Source organism: Tympanuchus pallidicinctus, unplaced genomic scaffold, assembly GCF_026119805.1.
Source record: "Tympanuchus pallidicinctus isolate F22 unplaced genomic scaffold, pur_lepc_1.0 scaffold13, whole genome shotgun sequence".
Classification (NCBI taxonomy): Eukaryota; Metazoa; Chordata; class Aves; order Galliformes; family Phasianidae; genus Tympanuchus; species Tympanuchus pallidicinctus.
Window position 1 is genome coordinate 1137538 of NW_026294648.1, and position 17277 is coordinate 1154814.

General features: G+C 41.5%; 1 protein-coding gene across 2 annotated transcripts in view; it reads left to right on the forward strand.

Moving 5' to 3' along the window:
• Positions 1 to 10351, forward strand: part of AFF2 (ALF transcription elongation factor 2) — a 342722-nt gene extending 332371 nt beyond the window's left edge. For both annotated transcript variants that reach the window (XM_052673659.1, XM_052673658.1), the window contains exon 21: positions 1683 to 10351. In XM_052673659.1, the coding sequence (XP_052529619.1) occupies positions 1683 to 1804 (122 nt within the window). In that variant the 3' untranslated portion in view covers positions 1805 to 10351. The remainder of the gene's footprint in view (positions 1 to 1682) is intronic.
• The last annotated feature ends 6926 nt before the right edge of the window (positions 10352 to 17277 follow it).

Below are 17277 nucleotides of genomic sequence, written 5' to 3' on the forward strand. Positions count from 1 at the left end.
GTTCTGGTTCGTAGTGGGACACCGAGAGAGTTTTTCACCATTCACGCAATCAAATTCTCAGCTGACTTTGCCAAATGAGATTTTTTTTTAAAGCTTCCAAAGATAACAGCACTCTGTGTCTACAGTAGAAAACAGTCAACTCTATAGTGATGAAGGCCTGCTCTTTCACATATGAGTTTAATAAGTGGCTTCAGTGCTTATGGCTTTTTTTCAGAAATATTTTGAAGTTATTAAACCAAAATTAGGCTTTAAGGTGAATCCTCAGTGTTTGAAATTATTATTTATTTGAGCCTAGAATGAGGTAACTAGAATGCAGACAGTAAGTTTTTTCATTCCTAATTGTATTGATTTCACACTGGAGGAGGGGAATAAAAGACAGAGGAAGGAAGATGAAAAGTAACAGCTAGCTGCAGCATCTTAACTCAACTGGTGATAGCTCTAAGCTTTCATTATATGCTTGCCTTCAGCCAAATCACTTGTGCTGTGATAGTACCATAGTTTTCACACTGACCGGGGTCAGGCTATCAATACTTGAATAGAAAACCTCAAAGCAGTACTTACTTGCTGAAGAAAATATTGATAATGTTTTTGTAACTGACATCTGCACTCCAGACCAGCAAGTTGGCTGTGTGCCTCACACTGGATTTTAGATAGGGTGAGAATGCGAGATCTGAGCCATTGTTGTGATTGCCGGTTGTTATCTGACTCTGAAAGGCCTTTAACTGAGACTAGGCTCCCACTCTCCTGAGTATAGTGTAAATGTTGCATGTGTGGGATTATCTGTGCCCCAGTGAGCATAACTCTGTGAGACAATAGAAGGCACAATTAAGTTCTCCATTGAAAGCAGTTAGGAGGTGTCTGTTGACCATAACAGGTGTAGCTTTTCACCTGGAGAACATCCAGCACTTGGTATACTTTGTTCTCTTAACCTGTGTGTTCTTTCTTCCTGTGTCTCTGTTCAGTGATCTCCTGATAACCCTTCCCAGCATCAAATCTCAGGGGCTTTACCCATCTCTTCTTTCCCCTCGGAGGCTCCTATTCTCCTACTTGCTGGTTTTCTCCCCTGTTGCCTCTCTCCTCTTCTGCCACTCTTTCCACTCCAAACATGTCCTCTGGAGCCTGAAGCTGAATGAGCAAATGGCTAAAACCAGTGCAATAGGAGGAAATAGAAGGCTAGGAGAAAGAGCAAGAAGGTTTTTTAAGATGCAGACTAGCTCTTCATGCCCAGGAGAAGGTGCAGCATAGAAAAGGAAGTGCTGCAGTTCATTGTCCACTATTTAAATCACATACACAGCAAGCTTAGGCTAGACTTAAAAAACTGAAAGTGAAGATGTTGTACCATGTGACATAGTTTAGTGGGAAATACTGGTGATAGGTGGGTTGTTTGACTGGGGGATCTCAGAGCTCTTTTCCAACCTTGGTGATTCTACAATTCCAAGCTCACTGTAGCAAGCAATCATACCACACTGGGGTTTGCTTCCAGCATGGAAAGTCTAATTTGACCTAACTTGTATGTTTTTTGCCTTTGTTTAGTTATTTCCTACTGCCCGCGTACTGATGTGTGCAAGAACATAGGAACGCACAAAGCACACTGCTGCTAATGCATGTGAAATCATGATAACCCATTGATAACCCATGTACCATTGCCCAAAACAGTAACTTCTGCTTCCTGTGTATTGCAGAATTCTTTGTAGACCTGGACTCAGTGATGGGACCCTTAACACAACACAGCAGTATGACCAATCTGGTTCGTTACGTTCGCCAAGGACTCCACTGGCTCCACATTGAGGCTCATTTGTTGTAGTGACTGCTGCCCTGCTCATAACATCCCCATTCTTCTACCTCTACCAGCGCACAGACGATCACTGGTGGAACTCCACTCATTTCTGGAAATTTATTCATGTAACTTCATTTTTATTGCATTTTTTAATATCCTATCTATTGGAAGTAGAAGTCATCGTAAATGGAACTTATGACTTAAGAGCAGTATGTGTTGTACCATCTAATCATTTTCGACAATTTTCTATGCCTTGTGTCTCCTGGATCCTGCCATCCTTATGTGCTTTATGGAACGGTACATTCCCTGCAGTATTGTTTAAAGTCCATGCTGCCTTCAAGCGAAAACAAAAAAGCACTTTGAGAAGATATGGATTCCTGAGAAATAGTACAAAGCGTCTTAAATATTTGAGGGTATATATGAGAAGTCCCTTCTGAAATAAATTAGTAGAACCTATAGCTATTCACTCAAAATCATCTTCTGAACCTGTACCAAGCTTTTCACCACCTAATTCTGGCATTATTACCTTACACAGAACATTGCTAAGATTTCGTACTTCCAATAGGCATAATCTCCAGAAAAATGTTGAATATCTAACAGGTACATAATGTAAGATCACCAAAGGTGTTAAGAGGTAAAAGGTTGAAGGAATGCCTCATTAAAGAAAGATGACACACTATGCAATGAGGTTTTGATATTCCATTCTACCTATTTATTGTTGGCTTAATAATTTCAGTAGGCAGCACAATTTATTGCAGTTTTTAGGCAATTTCAAAATATTAGCTTTCATAGTCTCCTCTGCCGTTCCTATGCTAAATCTGTGAATTTTCTTTCAGTTTTACTGCTAGTCTCAAATGAATACTCATCCAAGATTTTTCCTCACAGAACAATCTCTTCTTGCGAAGTGAGACTCAGTGAAAGCAGATTTTAATGGGAATGCTACATTCTAAGCATTGATATTGTATGTAAAACTCCATTAATAAGTGTATGCAGATTCTTCATGAAATTCTCTGGAAGTTTAACTAACCAACTGCTGTTGAAACAATGTAATTCCATGTGGCATCAATTTACACCTGTTTTGTTCATTTCCGAGCATTAGGAACAAATGGTATTACTTACCTTGCTATCATGAAAACAATGATAAATTAAATAAAATCAACGGATTTATCCAAAAAAAGCAATATAACATTTGTTTAATAATGGCCATGAATACTTCAGTCAAATTACCTATTTTCCAAGCTCTGCATCTATTTGCCCATGCTGTCATGTTTCAGACCATTTTTTCTAGTGCGTGAATAATAATGAGACAATTCAGATAGAATTTCGAAGCAATTGTGAATAAATTACACCATTTCACATTTGCTCTTTCCTCTTCTTTTTTTTTTTTCCTCTTGTTATAAACTGCACTGCTCTTCTGGTGCCACTGCAAGAAGCGCCGGTGCATGAAACAAAACAAAATGAATTTATATCAATAATTCACAAGACTTTAAATGGTCTCATCTCATTCTTGATGTAACGCCTGCATACCTTACTGAACTGTAAATTCAATTTCTGTAAACAGAAGATACTCATAGTAATGTAAATATTATTCTGTCTCATCTCATTGAAATAACACAATATGTGTTTAAATGCCATCCAGGTATTAGTTAGTTGCAATTACCTTCTGCTATATAATCCCGTATGGTGAGTTATTGGATTCTACTCACTGGGTTGCGACCAGATAAATAGGACAAATTTGCATTTAAAAGGTTCAGACTGTTATGGTTTTTAGAACAGGCCTTGGATATTTGCAATAAGAGCAGTTTAAGGACTCTGCCCAGTATACATTTAAGACAGACATTACTGTAGCTGTTGTGTATTAGTTGCCTATAATGCTACCTTTTCTTAAAAATCAATACTTGCTATTTTCTTTTTTCTCACAAGACTGTATTGTAAACGTAGTCAAGGTGCGGCATTAGAATAATCATCCAGTTTAGAGTTGGTTGTCTGCAAAGGACATTGGCAGAACGTGCACATCCTGTTTTATCTGCACATTCCTGTTCCTGAAGTGGTCAATACACTCTTATCTGCTCTTGGAAGGTTTCAGTAACACGGCTGAAACATGAGTCCGACAGCATTTGTCAAGCTGATTCTGGCCCCAGCAGCTAAAGAATAAAACCACAATAGTGGAGACAATTCAGAAATGTAGAATAAAAGTACTGGGTTTTTAAAAACACTTCCAGTATTGTTTTTTAACAGATGAAGCAGTGTTGAGGTGGTTTTATCACAAGCCAGAGTTTTCCATTCCCTTTGCAAGATCTTGCCGATGAGATTTGGTCTAATCAAGTGCATTGTCATCCCCCGTTCCTTTAACATAGACTGAAACCCTAGAGTGCCATGCATTTACAAAGGCTATGTCTTGAAACACAATTTGAAATACAATCTTTAGGCACAAGACTGTTCAAAGAGTTAGCTGCAGTCACTCAGTGAAGACAGGATGTTATCATTCGCCTGTTGCTCGCAGTAAACAGACTCCTATCTCCAAATGTACCCCATGTACAATCTTTTGCTTAAATAGCTTAAGGAATTATCCCACCTGATTTTGCTTCCCGTGACTAAGTTTGAAATGTATGCTGAATCAATGACACGATTATATTAAGTCCAGCAGTCAAGCCTAGGATCACAAGCCAACTTACTATTTAGCTGTCTTGTTTCAAAAGCAGCTTAGAAACAAATTAAATATGGAGAGTGAATTACCTTCTTATCTCTGGGGATGATGCTTCTTTTGAGTTAGTTATTAAGGATTATTGCACTTTTACATGCACTGTATTCATCTCATTTCAAATGCCAACATGTCATCTTTGTGGAATCGTTTTACCCCTTAAAATATTATTTCCAGTGGAGTTAATCAAACAAACTTGTTTGTTTGTTGCAATCCACAGGGAAGCTGTGTGTGTTGGGCATTTGCTATGTCTGCTCTTAGGACTGCCCACTTCATGCATTCAGAATCATGAACCGAGCACCAAAAATCACCAGATTGACTCCAAATCATGGCTTTAAAAAAAAAAATTGTTGCTGCTCATATATTGCCTTATGGATAACAAGCTTCGATGCTGATTTCAATACCCTTTTTCAGGCATTTTCCAATCATGCTGAGGGCCAGAAATGGCATATTTGTTTTTAAGAGTGAGAAACTGAGGCACTGATGTAATCTCTTGATTTCTGCAGCAGGACTGTAAGAAGGAAACCAAACTTCATAAAAAATGGCCAGAGCTGACAAAACTGTCATTTGTGTACCATGCTTCGGAAGGTCTGCACAATATCCACAGCTCAGCAGTGAAAGGAGAATGCAAGTGAAGGGCTAACTGCAAGCATTTCAGAACTCCATCACTACACAGTCTGATGGTAGCAAAGTCCTAAGGGCTCAAGTGAGACATTTACATAGCGCTTAACCTCTGTGTCAGGAGCTGCTGCAGGTTTTAAATGAAGGATTTGACAGTGTGCAGGCACAATGTCCTGCTTGGGTTGCAGAGACCATCTCTAGCTATGTGATGATGTGTGTTGAGAAACCATGGTCCAGGAGAGCAGGGCTTGAAGGGAAAGCCTGAGATGTATCCTGTATGGGTCATCTACCTTGATTTTGTCCGTGGTCACTGATTTCAGCCATGCTCTGTTGGCTCCTTTGGAAGGACAATGCACACCTTTCACTATAGAAAATTAACAACACAAAGAGTTCATGCTTGATAGCTGGATTTGGCCCAGTATTTGGCTATTTTATTTTATTTTATTTTATTTTATTTTATTTTTATTTTATTTTGCCTTATTTTATTTTATTGTCATTCTGGTTTAGCTTAGTGCCTTTGTGTTGACAGTGTTGATGGCAGCCTTCCTGGCTTGCTTCTTTTAGCTTCATGTCTTCTTGTATGATCTTTGGACTTTGAATTATTTAAATAGCCTCTCCAGTAATATACTAGCTCGTTTAGTCTCCTTTGAAAGAGAAGGAGAGATATGTTGATTTCCGCAGTATGCGTTTTGTAAAGAATAAGGATGAAGATCTACATTCCTCCGAAAGAAGCAACATCTGAGAAGTTGGAATCTGGACCTTAATTTCTGTGCTCTGACTTTATGGTGTTCTTCCATTGTAATCATTTAGATCCACTGTTAAGTTTTTAGGTACTTTGGAACAGATGTTTGCGTTGTATTTTCATCAGAATTCAGTGATGTCTAAATCCAGTGATAACTTTTGTGAGTGCAGTTTAAAATATTGGGAAAAAAATGGGGCCTGTAAAGGATTCTGATTTAGATATTATTAGGCTTCTTTGTTTTGAGCTCAGGAGAAGCTGCTGCACACAGTACTGAGATGTGCATAGGGGTGTGTGTGCAGGTATCTGTGGATTTAGACATGGGTTTGCAACAAAGTTCTGCACTTATTACTTCATAACTCAGAAAAATGATGCAAAAGCCTTAAAAAGGAAACACTCTTATGGGTGCAGTGTGGCGGTAGGATTGTTAATGTTTTCTTCTGTAGTTTTTGTATAGCCCTATTAGCATCTATTATGTCCTTGCAAGCAATGGTGTGACAGAAAGTAGCAGCAGTTCTATCTTGGTTCCTGAAGCCACTGTCAGTTCTGAAGGTTTTTTCAACTTAACTCCTCTGCAACTGGACAGTGTCTTGAACTTTTAAGAAAGGAAAAAAATTTCACAGTTCACCAAAGAGGATTAATTTGCCATTCTCAACCAAGTGTACAAGTGTCAATATGTGGCAGACCTGCAAATCAAGGCATCAATGCAAAGGGCCTTTGCCTTGCACAGCATCTCTCCCTGACCTCAGCAGCATGCACTGGGAGTGAGGCAGAGGGGACAAAGATGAGAAACCAGTCCACGGTCCTTATGACATCTTCCAGCTTTAGATACTGTTTCAAAAATATAAAACAAACAAGTCATGTTAATGTTGAGAGGGCTCAATTTCTTGAATACTTCTGTGCTTCTGTGTTAGAATCAGACCACTGGCCACAGTAATGCATTCAGACATTCTGTACTGCCTAATGACTTATAGAGTAATATATAGCTCACCAGATATGATATATCACTTGGTATTTTGTAGCCTATAGGTAAAGACTAAAGCCAATTAGGCTCTCCTTCACCATGAAACCTTCCTGCTAGTGAACGGGGAATGTTTCTGCCTGAATTACAGAGCAACTGTAATCTCTACAGTACTATGTTCTGATCTTCCTCCAGTGCTTTTGGTAGCTTTACTTTTGCTATTCTGTTAAAAAAATATTTTGTCTGATTCTGTGGTCTTCCATGATCAGTGATTCTGATCATCTCATGCCAGCTTAACCTATGGTGGTAGCAGTTGAAGTCAGAAGATGCTGAGTTCAAATCTTGTACAGCCAGCAGGATCTCACGGCTCTGCGGATAGAACTGAAAGCAAATTCGGATGCAGATGAGTTATTGTATAACACTGATGTCAAATGAGAATCAAACTCAGCCATGTCTGGAGTTACTGCAACAGAAACTCTGGAAAGATAAGCTGTGCTCAGAATCACAGGGTAAACAGCAACATCTCAGGCAATTCATTGATGCTGTAATTTTAGCAGGTAATAGTAAAGACATGAAAAGTGTTTTAAAGGAACTGGGGCAGGTTTGTATGGGATGGTTCTATCAATTTAACACACGCGTGCTTCTGTGGAGAGGGGATTCATTACTGTTGATATGTCCTGCAAGATGAGCTGTGACATGGTATCATACAGAGTCTGAATATGATGCCATCCCATCCGGTTCCTTAATCTGTATCAGGGTGCCACCACATGTCACGGAGAGACAGCACTTGTCACTGCCCTGAAGTCTCCATAGGATAAAACAATTTTCCTTTGCAACTTCCCCAAGAACCAAGCATGGGGACCCCAAAGTCCACTTGAGTAGAGCTGTACACTCTCAATGCTCTACAGAGAGGCAGCAGGAAAGGCGTCACCTGCTGCAGTTTGCGGCACAGCAAGGTGCCTTGGGCACTCAGTTTGGCAGCTCGGGGGGGCATCAGACCACAGCTGTGCACTGTGTGGCCCCACAAGTGCTGCCCACGGTGTCGGTGTGCTGGAGGCATGGTGACACCAATGCCATGCCCAACAGGACAGCAGGACCCCAGCTCCACTGCCTGGGTACCAGTTGAGCTGTGGCTCTGCCTTGCTTTTGGTCCTCTTAGTCTTGGTCCTCTGTGGCTACAGAAGGGACTTGGATCTGTGCACTTCCTTTTACCTGTTCCATGTGTAGAAACAGCAAACAAGTTGGCAGAAGTGCTGCATGCACTGACATAACTATGGAAATATTTACTGTGAGCTAGACTGCAGTTTGTAGTGTGGTGTCCACAGGAGTACTTGTGCTAAGAGGGCCTTAGCTGAGCCCCACTGATGCCATGGTATTAGCCGTGTGAGCAGATGATGCAACTGTTTGAGACTTGTTTTCTTCTTTAATTTCCACTGAGTTCCCCTCTATGCAAGCTCTGTAACCCCTCTGTGATAGATAAGAATTTACACAGTTGTGTGAGTATCACCCCGTGGTAATTCCATTGAAATTCATCAAGTAAAGATATTCCTAATTTCTACTCAATTATTTCCTTCTCTAGGTTAGAAGGAAATTCAAATTCCAAAGCAAATTTCATTATTTTAATGAACAACACTAACTAAAAGGGACCAAACTTTGAGCTAAGTAAATGTAAAGGAACTTGGCTCCATTTGTGGAATTCATTGGACCAAATTCTGCTGTCGTATGGCAATCATACAAGTCTCACTAAGCTTTGAGCACTGTTTATTGAAGGAGAAGCTCGCTATAAAAGTGGTGTAGCATTACCAGAGTTAAGGTTAAGGTTGGGCCAGATTGTAATTTGCATTAAACCAACTAGTTCAATGGAATTACACCCATTTGTGTTCTGGCTGAGCTCTCACCCCACTGAAATTCTCTGGGCTGGTGCTAGAATAACTGCAAGCAGACTCCCTGTTCATCCAGACCTTTATGTTGACACAGCTCTTGCTCAGGGAAAGCACCTGTGACTTCTGTGACAGTTAATGTGGAGTCACAAACTTGAAGAAGCTTTGACCCACTGGCAGAAGGTATTTACTCTTGAAATTATGAGTGAACTGCATAGGGGATAACAACAGAGATGCTTTATTTATGACAGTAGTAGAGTACAGTTTCCTCAACTGGTGCAAATTGGTTTAGGAGTACTGATTTCAGTGGAGTTAATCCGATATGCACACACTGATGAGCAAACCCTTTAACCCCAGACTAATTTTTGTCAATATGTCTCTATGCAGATAAACTCCCAAAGCTTTTATCATCATGCCTCTTTACTGATCATGCCAATGAAATGATTAATGTACCATAATCGTTGCCTGGAAGGAAATAATGTACTTTGCAAAGTTATACAGTACGGAGCACATCATAAAACTGCTTTAGACCACAGTCTGGAAAAGTTTATCAGAAATGAACCTAACAGGGTAGCTGTTTTATCTGATGTTGATTACACTTTCTCTCTGCACTTCCACCACCAAAGTTTTTAGCACACAGAGTGAACCATAGCTGGATGTTTCTGATGACTGTGGGCCAAAGCTTCAGCTGGTGTGCTTGTGAATAGATCCATAGATTTAATGCTGATTTACACCAGCTGAAAAACTGGTTCTCTCCCTTTTAGTACTGTGCTGTGAGCTCTAATGCAGCTTTATAAATACATATTGAAGCTGAGTGTATGTTGAATCGTTCTGATTGAACACCAGATAATCCCTGCTAAGAGAGTTGAAGGTAAATTTAGCATGCCATCTAGGCTTGCATATGTTTTTGTTTTCCTTTTTCTTAAACTAAAAGTATGTTGCAATTTAATTACCCCTGAGTTTAAGTATCTACTGGTCTCAGCATTCGCTCCCGTTAAAAAAATGGCAGATAAATTCAAATGTGTCACAAATGCTCTTGGTCTAGAGATGGAATCTATTACTTTCATTCAAAGGCGCTGCAGCAGGCTCAAGTGTGTTTTCTAAACCAAATGGATTTTGTGCGTGCGAAAGTCATGGCAAATATTTATCTAGGCTCGATTCTGCCATTCTTCCCCTGAGCATCTTAATCAACAGGTTGCTGCACTGAAATCCACGGGAGTAGCTGTGAATTAGTGCTCAGTCTGCAGACTGCAGAATCAGGCACTGAATATATCAGATGGATGCAATCAGGAATTTAATTTTAGCCATATGCATCATTTGAGTGTCCATAAGAGGACACTTAAAATTATGTACTTTTTATCCTAGCCGACAGTCCTTGTAATTCCATAAAATACTGCATTATTTATTCCTGTCTGTATTTTTGATGTCTTTGGTTTGCATAGCTTCTACTGAATCTGAAATGCTGTTTCTTTAAAACCCGTATTCAGAAGGCCTAGGGCATATCATAGCAAAGCATGAAAACAAGCCTAAAGGTCTGCTTCTTTTGTTTTGGCTTTGAGCATTCTGGTTTGCATTTGATCTTTGACTGTAGCACTCCCAGCATTTTTTAAATGGCCCAACTCAAATTGTTTTCTGGCAAAAAAAAAAAAAAAAAAAAAGCAAACAAGTAAAATTCAGGAAAAGTAATGCTGGCTAACTCAGTGGATGTTTGCCCTTGCTGGTGGTGCTCTTCACCTGGCCATCTTTTGAGCAGCACGGTAAGCACGTCCACTTGCCTGTCATTATTAGCTCTTCTGGCAAGCACTATTTTTTATTTTTTCCTTTCTTTTCTGTGTGTGTTTGTATATGCACATGTATAACCAACCAAAGTATCAGGAAAATTTATATATACTTCCATCTGGCTCCCGGAAGCAGAGCAACATGATGACCTTGTGGTCTTCCAACAAAAGTCAGATTTAATTTCTGCATTGCAGTTCAACTTAATTATCTATTGGAATTAGATTACAGTTTACTAAATAGCCCTTTAACTTCCATTCTTGCTTTTTATTTACTATTGAAGTAGCTTTCTTTTTCCTTATGTGTGCAAATATTATACCAATAATCACTGCAATTCCACAAGGTGTCTTTGTTCTGAACAAGCATGTTATTCTTGTAAAGTTTTAAGTATAAGTTAAGATGTTTTGTACAGACCAAGGTAACAGTTAAAATGTCAAGCAATTACTGAAATGTTGTATAGTTACAAAAGTTTGATTTCTTTTGCTTTATATGTATAAAATTGTATCTTGCCTGTTTTGCTTTGTATTTCCAACGTGTTGCACAATTATGCATTTTGTTTACATCTGTTTTCAGAGAAAGAAAAAAAAAAAAGAAGAAATAACAGTAATACTTTATGTACAAACATTTTAAATGTACTTTTGTTGTTTTTAAACACAATGTCCCTGTATAAATAATATTGGTTGAACTGGTACATTTGTGTCTCTCATAGAGGGATTAATCATACTGCCAGTGCATTGAATTATTTAAAAACAAAACAAAAAAAAGTAAAATAAAATTTTTATGAAAATGTAACCCATTTTATCACTATAAATTATTCTGTCTTCTGCTATTTTCTCCTTCCCCTCTCAGGATAGAATAAGTATGGTACAGTAAGTACTGTTTGTGGGAGAGTTGCCATAGGTTTTAATTTTTAATCAATGAGTTTCTGTCATTACAGAGACCTGAGATGACTTGATAGAAAATAGTGATGTGTTGCTAATAGCAGCTGGGAGGAACAGCAGCAGCTGGGTGTTACTCCACCCTACAAGGACTCATCTGCAAGACAGAAGCCTCAATTCTGTCTTTCCCAAACCGAACTTGGAGAGAAAAGGAGATGAGCTCCAAAGGCAGGATTTTTTGATTTCTTGCTGACAAGCAGCCCAAGGCTTTAGCGTGACTAAAGTGGTGTGATTCAGCACACTGACCCCCTCTACAGGGATGCATTTCTCCCCGAGGGCTTCCCAGGATGACAAAATGAGAAATGCCAGGCTTTGTAACATCATTTCAGAAATAGCTCTAAGAGCCTGTGCCAAGAATACCAGCTCAAAAGAGATGTAAAAAGCTCTAGAGAGATGCTAATCATGAGCTGGGATGCCACCTCCCTCTTTGGCACTGCTGGGGGTGGATAATGGACACAGAGCACAGACAGCATTGCAGAAGGATGCCTTGAGACTACACCATGGGTAGGTGTTGGGATTCAAGGCTATTTACAGTGAGGCTCTGCTTAACACAAGGAGGTCTCTGAGATCTCCAGCTGCTCTGCACCTTTCTCATTGCACAAAGAATCTCAAAGCTGTCCTGGCTGACTGCTCCACACTACACCTGTTTGAATGGTTACCTGTAAGGCAGCCCTTTTCTAAGCAACAGATCAGTTCAGAAGAAGATTTGAATGGGGTATTTCAAACCAGTGCTATACTACCTCTGCCTTCAACTTTCAAGGAGACAGAGGTGACGTTTCCTCTCACCACGTCAGGGACAGCCATCTTCTGGGGTAGAGGGAGGTCAGATGCTGCATGTGCCCTCAGCATCTTCTGTGTCTGCCCAGAAACCAGCTGGCAGTGTGACATCAGTCAGGCAGCGAATGGCCTTCCCTGTGTATGGAACCTTTAATCAGCCGCCAAGTGCTCTGTGATCCCAGCAAGGCATGATGAATCAGATATCTGTGCTACTTTCTTAGTGCTACTGCATAACTCAGAGGGAAAAAAAAAAAAAAGAAAGAAAGAAAGAAAGAAAGGAAATGGTTCATTACCACTCTCTGGGAGTTCCACAGAAGCAAAAGCTACCAGCCTGCTGGCAGGAGGGCGGAGGAATGTCCTCTTAGACCATGACAGTGGCAAGACAGTGAAAGTGGGTACTTGGATGTTCTATGCATCCCTAACAGCACACATTCTCAGGCAAGGTGCCCAACTGCCCTCCTCGACCCAGGAGATGTCCTCTCACCCACCATGGTGGCAGCAGGCGGGATGCTGGGGGGAGCGGTGCCATCTTGGGACAGGCCACAGCATCACTCCTCAGCCAGCAGGTGATTTAACTGCTGTCTCATGAATCTTGTCTGTGACAGGAAACTGTTTGAGAGCAAGGGATGTTTTCTTGCCAGGAAGAGCAACATAGAGTTTATGAGGACAAGAAGTCCAGCTGGAGCTTCCCACAGCACAGAGAGCTCAGGAGCAGGAAGCACAGCCTAAATCCCCTTCTACCTGGTCCAGTCGGGAAGCGATGCTATGTAGGCTCCATGTTATGCAGAGGAATGTCACTACCAGCTGCATTTCAAAGCAAGTTCAGATATTCTTTTATTCTTTTGATTAAAAAGAGCACATGTGCATAGGGATTTTCAGTGTTTTCCCCCATACTCTGTCCATACAGTTGGCAGGTCTTTGTTATAGCTAATGTAAATGTAGTTGGCACATGAATCACATGTGAAGGTAATGTTAAACAGAAGTTTGTCGTCGCAGGACTTCATGGGAAAATTGGTGTTTTTTTAGTGAAGAATGTAGACTGTCCTTTTGGAAATGAGAATGCCCTCCTTCTTCTGGGACTCTGCACACCTGTGAGCCGTGAAGAAAGCCAAAGGCAAAGAGTGAACTTCTTGGTCAGGCCTCTGGAGCAGGGCTGCAGAAGGAAAGACATTGCCTGACAGCACCATGCTTCTTCCTAGGCCAAGAATGTCTGGCAAGTCTGGGTAATAACATTTAGGGTCAGATTTCCTTTAAGGTAAATGCTATTTAACTGGAAAACTAACTCTGACACTGCTCTCATCTGCTTTCTGATTGTAGTTCTGACTATATTTCCAATTCTTTTTGTGAATTCTCACACACAGGTGTGGGCACAGCCTCTGGACATGGGGTACATCTGTTGGACTCTAGGTTTTACCACTGTTGGCTTGCAGCTGACTTGAAGATGTGACTGCTGGTACTTGTGGAAACTCATGAAGACTTGCCACAGAGTCGGCATTTTGAAAGGAACATTTGAGTGGAAAAGTAAAACAACAAATCCTCCCACCATCACCATTTCCCCCTGCTTTTCAGCCAGCCCCAGGAGGATGGGGCTCAGACAGGGCCTGTTGACTGGGGGTTGAAGTTGAGTGCATGGGTGATGTTGAATCTGCGGATCACCAAGGCCTTGCTCCAGTCTGCAGCCTCATAAAGCTCTATCAGCAGCAAACCCTGCAGCATGTTTTTCTTCCCTTTATTTTTTTTTTTTTTTCTGGCAAATTTACATTCACTGCCTATCAAGCAGGAAGTAAATAAAAAGGCTGTTATTGTGCTTCAAGCCATCAATTTGAGAGCAATCACCTATATGTTCGGGATGTGCTGGCAGCGAATTATCTGCAATGAGAAGCTGCTTGCCAATCAGAGTTGCAAAAGCCTGTTAGCATTGGCTGCACCTGGAAGAGGATGCAGCTCACTCAGTTAAGCATGACAGTCAGATTCCCAGTGCCCCCTGTGGTTTGGAAGCAGAGGAGCCAGAAGCAACCTCCTGCCCAGGGCACCCCCAGAGGCCCAGAACTGCAGAGCCCCGAGCATGTGCTGTCCTGTGCAGTGGGGACATGAATTAAGGAAAGTAAGTTAGGTTAAAAGTTCTGTGCCTTCATGGGGTTTCAAATTGGCAGCTGCAAGTTTGACCTTGCTAAGCCAGGTTCTCGCTGCCAATAACAGATGCTTTTCTGCAGACTTAGACAATCACTGCAGACAACGAGTCTCCTCTTCTTCCAAGTAACATTGTTAGCTATCCCATCTCTGGAATGTGAGACACTAGACTAAGATGGCAAACCACAAATTAACAAAGAAGCAACAGAATGGTGAACGAAGTTGTGGCCGATGAGATGACCAGTTAGAGCTAGCCAAGTGTCCTCCATCCTAACCCAAGTCCAATAAAATAAAATGAGGACCTTCATCAGAAAGGCCACCAAGAGATACGTGTGTGTAAAAGAGCTGAGACTTGGGGTGCGAGGGGGAATGTCAATCACTTTGGGGACTCACTGGGGACTCAGCCTTTTCTTGGACATCTAATGTATATGTAAGCAGCTTGCTCTTTAAGTATGTGCCTTTCTTGTCCTCCAGTATGCAGGCTAGGTGGAAATACACCCTCTGCATCAAGCATGTGTGCAGCATTGATTAATCATACCTGCTTTATAGTTACTCTGTGGTTATGGAGTTTGATTTCTGCAGGTCAGACACGAGGCAGAAGATTTGCCATGGAGGAACAAAATGATATGCAAAACTGTCTGTGGGACGGGAGGAGTCAGAGGATCAATGTGCACTGGAAACTTTGCCGTTGGCTTTTGGAGGTTGAGCCACAATGATCTCAAGGAATCCATCCATTTGTTAATCAGATCATCTGAGTCCACTTCAGTCTCTTCTGGAGAGAGCCTAATTCTAAGTTGCTTCCCAATGTCTTACCAAGTCAAAAACCAAGGTAAGTGAAGTGAGCTTCAGACCTTCAGATTTGCTACACCAGCCTGGAAAACAATGCAGAGTAGCTATGATTTTGCTGTCAAACCTGGCATCTCCTGCAGTGAACACTGTGCTCTCCAGGCCCATGGAAATGTCACCTCTGCGTCTCACCTCTAAGGCATTTCAATCTCAGTCATCTCTGAATCAATCAGTGAAAATATCACATCTATTTTCATAACGCAGCACCAAAACTTGCATTGCCTGGCACTGGGACTTCTGAACGCTGCCAGCCCATGGCTCAGGCCCCAGTCACTGAGGTCACCTCCACCAGTGCTACCAGTCCTCAAAGTCACTGTTAGCCTCTGATTCCAGGAGGGTAATTCATTACCCTGAAGAGCCCATCTTCTTGCCCATCTATCTATATCTCAGTGCTGCACTGTTTATGTTAGCGTAATCATTTCTCATGGAGAATGTCAATAAATGCTGAAGACAAAAGTATACCAATACCACCAACAACAGAAAGCCCAACTGCTAAATAATTCCTAGAATGAGTTGTCAGAAACCTTTTATTTACTGTTTCTGTGCATTTCATTTATTCCTGGCAGCAGGCCAACCTTTCTGACAGTTAAGATTTATTGATTTAATTGCCTAGGGTAACCATGCAATAAAATCATCTTAAAGATAAATTTTCATGGCACTGTGCAGCATTGAAGCAATTTTTCAAGTGCTATGGCTATATTTCTGCAGGTTACAGGTGCAAAATTTGCTTAAAGCAGAAATGTCTCTTTACTGCATCCCCAGTGCATCAGTGTGGTCTCTTACGTGGAACTCTTTTCCGTTTTACTGGTGTCATGCCCCACCCCTGCCCCCTTTTTGTTGTTTTATTTTAAGAAGAATGGTGCAGGTCTCACAGAAAAGAAGAGATACTTTCTTAATTGGTTTATATATTCCATGTCCAGGAGAGGCAAAGCTTCTGTTTAATTAGTAGTAGGCTGAGAGGCTATTTAGAGTGTTATACAGGAGCATTTGTCTCCAGCTGTTTGACACTTATAACACAGAGGCCTCACATGGCAGATGACTGACATAATCTTTTATTGGATCTTTAGATCTTTTTATTTACACCGTTAAAGGGCTCATTACAGTTCAGAACAAAGAGTAAAGGAAAATATCTAGTTCTCAAGTTAAAGACAACATTTCTAAAGTCAGAGATAACATACACTTTTAGCACTGGAGCATGCTTTCTTATCTCCCATGATTTACTGTGAAGTGGGGATGCTGCCTGATTGGAGCATGGCATGTAATGACTGTTGCTCTGGCAGCCCTGCATCTTCCCCCGCCAGACCCAAGCACTTCATTCCCCCTCCTGTCCAGCTGAGAGCAGCTGAGAGCTGGCCACAGCCAGCTCCCAGGTGCCACAGCTCCCAGGTGCCACCAGCTCTTTGCAGGTGTCCCACAGCTCCTGTACATCTGAAGGCCACAGCCACTGAGGCAGGAGTAATCCCCACCAGAGATGAGTCCCACAGCGTGAGTGTCAATAAATAGACACAGAAACAAAGCAGAAATTTTGCTCTGCCAACATCTCCTGAAATGCTGAGCACACCACTGCAGCAGTGTTTCCCAGCTGAAAAACACAAACATGCAGTGAGAATGGACACATGAAAACTTGCGAGCGGAGTAGAAGGGGGAGCATGTGGTCTTCTGCTAAATGCAGTACAACACTTTAGCGATTCTTTTTTGATCAGAGCTGGATTTGAATCTGAAACAGAATGGTCTTGATTCTCCAGAGAAGGATTCTTTTGATTTGAGTGAAGCTCAAAGGAAAAAGCTCTTCTGGCCCATACCACTGAGCAGCATGTGGGGCCAAGGCCTTTCTATCACCTCAGCTGTGTTTGACTCTGGTCTCAGCAGAGAAGCATCCGGGTCTATCCAGAGGGAGGCTGAGTGTGGGTTTGTAGCACTGCAGTCAGTGGCCCCATAGTGGTGCCTCTTCTGGGTCACTGCAGAAGATTAAAAGAGGTGTTTAGCTTCAGACATTTTATAATCACAGTCCTCAGTGCATTTTAATACCAGTAGGCACCTGGACTAATTAGGTCTTACCCCACTGTGGTGGCAATACCTTGGCTGGGGGCTGTGCTGGGACACAGCCAGGCTGGAGATGTGGTGAAGGCAG